The 8,282-nt window shown below is 31.9% G+C and overlaps 1 protein-coding gene across 1 annotated transcript in view; it reads left to right on the forward strand.

The window, feature by feature from the left end:
* LOC107447701 (regulator of G-protein signaling 7-like) overlaps positions 1-8,282 on the forward strand; it is a 61,207-nt gene that overhangs the window by 18,056 nt on the left and 34,869 nt on the right. The window contains exons 3-6 of the mRNA XM_043039580.2: positions 555-605; positions 4,813-4,919; positions 6,214-6,265; positions 7,172-7,313. Of these exons, the coding sequence (XP_042895514.1) occupies positions 555-605; positions 4,813-4,919; positions 6,214-6,265; positions 7,172-7,313 (352 nt within the window). The remainder of the gene's footprint in view (positions 1-554; positions 606-4,812; positions 4,920-6,213; positions 6,266-7,171; positions 7,314-8,282) is intronic.

Here is an 8,282-nt window from a genome sequence, read left to right on the forward strand (position 1 = left end):
AACATTAGGAGGTTCGTCACCTGCATACATCCCACTAGTTTATTTCAAAATTGGCGAGTCACACTTCCCTAGTTTCCCTTGTTAGTGACGTTTCGCTAGTGTGACGTTTTATCTGACGTCACTCTCGCGATAGGATCAAATTGCATTGTCCATTAAAAATTTCATGTCAAGGTGGATTTTAGCTGAACATACAAAAGAAACCTTATAATTACCTAGATTAAAAATTATTTTCACCTTGAGACTAGCTTTATTAAAAGATTTTTTTCACGCTTGAAAACCTTAAGTCAACCTCGATTTAATGTTTTTATATAGAAGGTTGTTTTCCAAGGTTTTGGATTAGGGTAATGTACTTAGAATAGAGCAGATTGTCACAAATCTCGTTTTAAGGTTAGAAGGTTTACAGCATAACAAACCTTTTTAGGTTTACATTAAAAGCTTTTTGATAAGTGAAAATAAACCTTATTTTGTTATCTGGGTATCATTTCAAAGTTGGCTGCAATCAATGGTGTTCCTATAAGCGGGACTGACTGTAATATATTCTTTTTTCTTGTTAGGTTCCGACTTGATCACGTGGATGATGAGATATCTGGAAATAGACGATCAGGGTAAGATACAGCTTTGTTAAAAATCAGAGTTTCTTAAACTGTGGCTCGCGACCCCAATTAGGGACATCAGCATAAGTTATCATAGACAGCGGATAATATGCAATTGCATACGTGCATGTGCAATTGCATATTTTAGCACTTTTTGCCATTTGTGCATATAAATGCATAAAAAGGTATATTTGCTCTTATAAATGCATATTTTCAGAATTTTATGGCTTTTTCCTCCTAAAACCATGTCACCATTCTTTTTATGTTAGCATAAGGAACGCTTTAAATTTTCCTTTAAGCAATTATCCTTTAAAAAAGTTAAATAATCCAAACTTAAGACAGTTTTTTAAAAAATATTGTACCAATCAGATCATTCCCGATGAATCGACTTTAAGAAAGAACTACCTTCAACCGATATATAACAAAGTACTGGATGATATTCGACGAGATATTGGAGATGGCCTTTTAATTTCTATTTTAAATGCATATTTCTAGTTTTAAGAGCATATATTCAAGTTTTTTAGTGCATATTTGCATGCATATTTTGTCCGTTTTTTAGTGCATATAATCCGCTGTCTAGTTATCGCAAATTTTAGCAATTTTGGACATTTCTTTAAGTTATGATAATTTTGTAATCATCAAGTATTTTTACACCATGTACAGTCCCTTGCCAAACTATTAGACGCACCAAAAGATTCTATGTAAAATCTTAATTATCAGGTGATACTATACAGCTTTATTATTTTTATGTGACTGAAACCGGTTTGCACTTGTTTACGTTCGTGTATCAGTTGGTAACATTGTAATGCAATACGTTAAAAAGAAATACGAAAAGGAAGTATATAAAAAATTTCCTGAATAAAAACCCATTACATGTGGTGTTTAAATATAAAAGTATTGCATATAAACTAGTGCAAAACACGTAATTAATAAAAAAATGTCTAATAATTTGATCTAATTATTAAAATATAATAGTATATTACCTGATATAATAAATATTCTATATTTATGTAATATATCGTCTAATTTATCCAATCGTTAAATTCATATTATATATCGCCTAGTTTAACCAATTGATACACGAACGTAAACAAGTGCAAACCGGTTTCAGTCGTGTATGAACAAGAAAGCTGTATAGTATCAAATTATAATTAAGATTTTACATAGAATCTTGTAGTAATTTGGACAGGGATTGTATTTGAAAATAGATGTGATAATTGAACACCTTCGTTGTTTAGAGAAAAATTTTGTGAAACATTTCCTTTCAAAATTTAGTGCCGAAGAACTAACAAGGATTGAGAAACCTTTCGGAATTAATGTGGAAAAAATTATTCCTTTGCCATTAAAATTACAAGAACTTGCAGAGTTGAAAATTGATTTTAATGCGAGGTCCTTAGAAGATTTTTGGCTTTGAGTCGTAAAATAAAAATTTTGTGAAACATTTCCCTTCGTATCGTAGTACCAAAGAACTAATGGATTGTAAGAACCACGATGACTCAAGGGATAGAGCATTCGCCTTCCAATGAGGAGACCCGGTTCTAATCCCAGCGATGTCTGGTCGATACGAATCCGCATCCGGCTTGCACCGACCACAGTGCTGACGGGAAATTTTCTCAGTGGCAGACGGATCATGGGTTAGAGTTCCTTTGCCTGTGGTAGGTTCTCGTGGCCTCCCTCTCTATGTAACGCTAATGCAGGTTAGTTCCATCTAAAAGTCCTCCACGGAGGCAAAATTCTTTCAATACTTGATCTAGGAGTTCTTTTGTCTTCTGGATTGGGTTCAAAGTTACAAGGCTACGGAGTTGAACATTAGTCATTGTAAATTCTGAAATCGGCTGTTCAACGACGGTTATAAAATAAATTTTAAAAAATGGATTGTGAAACCTTTCGGTATTAATGTGGAAAAAATTACTCCTTTGAAATTAAAATTGCAAGAACGCGAAAATTGATTTTAATGCGAAGTCCTCAGAAAANTCCTTAAAATTGCAAGAACGCGAAAATTGATTTTAATGCGAAGTCCTCAGAAAAAGTTTGGCGATGAGTCGCAAAAAAATTTCTTAAGGTTTCCTAGACTGACATAAACTTCTTTTTTACATTTTTCTACGACATATTTGTGTGAAGCGACGTCCTTAACCACCATAGAATCAAAAGTGTCGATCAAATCCAAAGAATATTCAACTTCGCCCTGTGGTATTTTGCCAAGATTTGATAACATAATTAAAAATAACACCTTTCCCATTGATACTTCGCGTGCTTGAGGGTTGTAGCGACCTTTCAAGTGGCTTAAGTAATTTTATTTTTGAGTTTCTTACTATTTTCTCTTTGTAAAGTTTATGACCTATAACTGATGTTATATTATATTATAATAAATGTTTCATTTACGTGTTTCGGATTAGCGCTATGCTTTTTGGCGTCCCACAAAAGTTTCGTTAATATGGTGAGGTCCTCGTATCAAATAGTTTAAGAAATTCTGCTTCAAAAAATGAAATTATTATTTTTAATTTTTGATATTTTCTTTAGATTGATACCGATTTATCTGACCACTTTCGAAATTTTTTTCAAAGTTCAATAATTAGCATTTATTGATTTAATAATAAATTAAATGTAAATTTTGTATGATTCTATTCATAAGTAAGAACCTGATTTCCACCGAAATTGTGCTTCTTTCTGCTATTCAAGCTATTTAATTTCTTTTAAAAAAATTATTAGGAATTTGAGCAGTCAATAACCTAAAAGCCCAGTTATGAATCATAAAAATGTTAGAAAAAAGAAATAAATAGATTAATATTTGCAATTGAATTTATATATTGCAATAAAGTATGGAAATCAAATCAATAATTAAATAAATAAATAATATTAATATGAAATTAAGTATTTTTATGAAATACTTCCATAGGAATTTTGAATAAAGAAAATTGTGATCACTCAATGAAAAAGCTTTATTTTTTTCTTTACTTTTTGCATCTCAATTCTTTTTTTTCTTTCCATTAAATATGGCTGCTAACTCAATATCGTGATTTATCTATGTCTGAAAAAAAAGATCTGTGAGCTTTTTATTGAAGATGCAGCTCGAAATGCGTGTGTAAGAACATAGATCCAGCTCAAAATGCGTTTTTAAGAACATGGATACAGTTTTATATGTATATTTAAGAGCATGGATAAAGCTCAAAATGCGTGTTTAAGAACATAGATACAGCTCAAAATGCGCGTTTAAGAAAAATCTACTCATCAAAAAATACGTGTTTAAGACAGTATATACATCAAAAAATGTCGCTTTTTAATGCTCAACCCAAATTTAAAAACAAAACTAAGAATTTCGAACTTACTTATCTTTAATTATTGAAAAACTGAGCATAATTATTATGGGGCAAAGTCCCGGACTTCGGGGTTAAGGTAGATGGGTATATTAAAGATGTATAGGTTGTCTACGGTAAGAACTCCCCCCGCAACAGAGTCTAGGGCCGTCTGCTGTTATGGAAACAAGAATAGCGCATTTCAGGGAGGGTAGATTCACTTCACTCTAGGGCTAACACGATAGACTGAACAAAAAGATTCCCTTTCTTCCGCCTAAGCAGTAAACCCACACCCCTACTTGAAATAGTTGTACCTTGTTGCTATAGTCACCACCACGGGTCCAGATGAATAGCTAGGGGAGTTCTTACTTTAGACAAACTGTTACTTTTTATGACAAACACTAAACACACGCTTCGTTTTCAAAACACTAAACGATCACTTGGAAACCCTAAATTCTTACAACGTCGATATAATAACACTATTATGAATCTTTAGGATCAGTGACAACCATGTAAAAAGAACCGTTGACTTTTAATATGTTTTTCTCAAAAGAAGTTTTGAGTGATTAATGCACATGGGTGCTGCATGGTGTGACTAATGGGTGATGACATCACATTACGAATCTATTTTGATCGATTAGTTTTTATACATAGAAAAAGAAACAATTTGATGAGAGAAGTTTGAAAACGGAATTAATAAAATTCATCCTTTTTTCTTAAACACGTCGGACTTCGAGATGCGTCCAGAATGAAAAGTTCACCAACGCAGTTCTATAATTTAGGTCGCGCTTTATGTAATTAGAGCAGAATTTACAAAATCACTAGATTTTCAGACAATAAAAGGGCGATTTTAGCTCTGAGATCAAGACACAGTTTTGTTTTTAATGTTACAAAAATTGAGAATCAATTCCAGTGTTTCACTGTAGTGGAGGCTCTGCACTTGGCTCATCAGATGTCGGCTCATGGTTATTTCTTTCCAATCGACGATCATCTCCTCACAGTGAAAGCAGACGGCACCTTCTATAGGTTTCAGGTAAATATCTCCTTGTTTATGTTTGAAATAGTTCTGAAACTGAATATAGATTGCAGCCAAAGCCTCCTACAACTGAAAGCCTCCACGCGGTTTCTTATAGGTAGTCCGATCAGACCACTATGAAGGTAAACAAGTATACGAAAGAAGCATTTAAAAGAAAATCTAGTAAAAATAAGATAGTGGTAGCAAATATATGTCTAAAAATTTGTTTAATTTTTGAATATGATTGGTTTGTCTTATTTACTTGTCAACCACTACAGATTCAATTCTCAAATATACATGATAAATTTCTCTCAATTACTGTAAAAATAGAATTTGGGTTCATGCGCACCACCGGTTCACTTTTTAAATAGTCTGCGCAGACTACTTATAAAAAACCGTGTGGAGGCTTTCTGATGTAGGAGGTAAAAAAGCCCGAGCACTTAAGAATCTTACTTTTCATAAATTGTGTTTAAAAAAATTAAGATCAGAAGCATTGCATTCTGCATTTTTTATTATAAATATATTCCCATGTAAAAAGTGTGCATTTTTTCTGTTAATAGTGATTGATTATCTTGGAAACACCAATAATTTGAATAGTTTATCACCAGGAAAACTTAAAAAGTCAACCGAAATCTATTCTTCCACATTTTAATGTTTTTAGGTACTCAACTAATTTCTCTAATTAATGAATTAATAATATGATAATAATCAATGAATAACTAATTTAATGAATTTTTTTTGAGAAGTTTCAATTTGTTCAAAAATTATTGCGAATTTAAGTATTTTTTCATGGTGATAAGAGATAAAACTGGTGATTATAATTTTGTTCCTCTTACAAAGTCCGCAACAAGTCTCCGCTTTCGAAAAAAAACAAAGAAATCTGTTAATGATCATGACACCTTTATGATCAAAAAAAATAATCATGATGATTGTTTTCATTGATCATAAAGCTGTAATCTGTCAGCATGCCGTGTCTTCAAAAACTACTGAGAATCGGGAATATTATGTTCCAGTTTTGAATGTTTTATGAAAACACAAAGCATAACTGGTAGAAAATTTGTTATAATATCACGATAATGCTCTCTTGCATATTCAGTACAGCAATCTGTACAATCACGCCACATTCCCCTCTCAGTCCAGACCATGCAATTTCCGGCTATTTCCGACGAGTTCCGATGTGTTTCCGACGTCCGAGAAGTTCCGAGGCAAAACATTTTATGTATATTCTGAGATTATTTCAGTAGTGTAAGGTTCTTTGAATCAGCTTCTAAAGAAAACAAATGATCCAAANTGGCGTCATGGAAAGACTTAGACACCCTATTTCTGGCCGTCGAATTGCTGGGAACCGGAAAATACAGATTACGGTAAGTATAACAGTTACTTTTATACACCTTTTAACCACCTAGTAGGAAAAAAAATGGTTATAATTTTTTTTTAATTATAAGAAAATTTCATTTAAGATTCAATTCACATAGAAGTGCATGAAGCATAAATTATTTGATAATTGTTCTTGATATTTTTCTAACGGAATTGCCTAGTTGTGATTATTCTACGTTTCTAAATTCATTGTTCATTAAGTCGTAAAATCAATTTTTTTAAAGTTTAAATAGCTGTTTAATTTGTTATTTTTATGTAAGAAAATGGCATTAATTATACAAACGTAATGAATAAATCATAAATGAATATTAATAAGTAATAAATTCAAAAAGTTCCGAAAAATAATTCAATTTTTACTGTTAGAGTTAAACCTAACCTTTGTAAGGTATATCATTAAATTAAACATCCGTTTCATGGTTCTTTTATAGCTCCCGTAATATGCATAAATCCCCTACTTCAAATATAATTCCCGTAATTTAAATACCTTTCTATTTTTAATTTCATTATCATAAATCGAAATTTTTCTGGATGTTTTCCTGAAGCATGGCTGCCAATACTACGATTCTTGAAAAATATTTTTAAGGGTGGCAGACAGTTAAAAACTAAAGCTTTCCAAATATATAGCTTGTGAACATTAGTGATATACTGAAGGTGATTAGTCATTAGTGATTAGTGATATACGCAAAGGCAAATCCTGAGCAAACCGATCCGGATTAGCCTTTGCGGTCTCTCCATGTTCCTACTTCTTGCCTTTTTTTTCTTTTTGTATGTAAGCTTTGTCTTTCATTGTAGACCATTTTTTCCTCCTTGAAGAATTCAGTATATCACTAATGCTCCATATCCATAGCTTTATGAATCGTAAATTCAAACGATTGTTTTTATCTTTGAAACAGCTGTCTACTTGTGTAAAAGAACAATGCAAAACAAGACGCGTTTAGAACTGGTTGACTATGAAGCGGAAAATCTAGCCAGATTGCAGAAAATGTTTTCGAGAAAATGGGAGTTCATTTTCATGCAAGCTGAAGCACAAGCCAAGTAAGTTTCTCAATACAGTGTCCAGAATCTTCTACGAAATTTAATGGAATTAAAAAATAGAAATGAAATAGATTTCCAAAAATTCAAATAAATATTTTTTTTCCTGCTTTTGCTAAAAACTTTCAAATTTGTTCATGATAGTTCCATTCTAACATATATTTTTGAAATGATTGAAAAATGAGGGTTCTATTCCACTAGCCAATAAAGGAACTGCTTATGCATTTCTTTTTAGATAGCTTCCCCCACTTATTTTGTCTTGATTTTATTTGATACTCCTGCCTTAACGCCTTAATTTATTTTGTACTGCTTATACGAAAAATTCATAATTTCAGTCTGATTAGTTCTTTATTTATTTCATCAATTCAAGAAATTGTAAAAACATAATGCAGTGAAACCTCTCGAAAGCGACCACTCTCCGTTCCACAGTTAAATGGTCGTTCTTAGAGGTTACCTCCATTGACTTCAAAAGGTACATGATTTTTCGCAAACGATTTTAATTTTAGTCCGTGTCACTTTCTTGGCGCGGAAATGTCTCTTCTGTTGGCGTCATGGAAAGACGGGTCTATGAATACAATTTAGCGTTGATAAAAATGAACCCAACTGATATAATTATTTGTGAAAACAAATTTACCAATTATGAGTGATAAAACTATTTTAAATAAACAAACAATTACGTTTTTTCTTCAAGTTCGCAATTTATTTTATATCATAAAGATTGTTAGCTTTAAAAGATGAGAAGAGGTTTGTTTGTTTGAGATACTTGTTTCCTTTAAATAACTTTTTTTTTTCAAATTTAACTTTCCACTCTAAAAGTAAATCATTGATAGCATCGTCTTTAGCGAACTCTGACTGGAACATGAGGTTGCATCGAGTATATTTTGAATACATTTTAATCTGCTTATTTGATTTGTTAAATATTTTGTTTTGATATTTTTCCGTGTTTCCTGATTTGACCTTTTTCGCATTTGG

This window comes from Parasteatoda tepidariorum, chromosome 9 (genome assembly GCF_043381705.1).
Source record: "Parasteatoda tepidariorum isolate YZ-2023 chromosome 9, CAS_Ptep_4.0, whole genome shotgun sequence".
NCBI classification, from domain to species: Eukaryota; Metazoa; Arthropoda; class Arachnida; order Araneae; family Theridiidae; genus Parasteatoda; species Parasteatoda tepidariorum.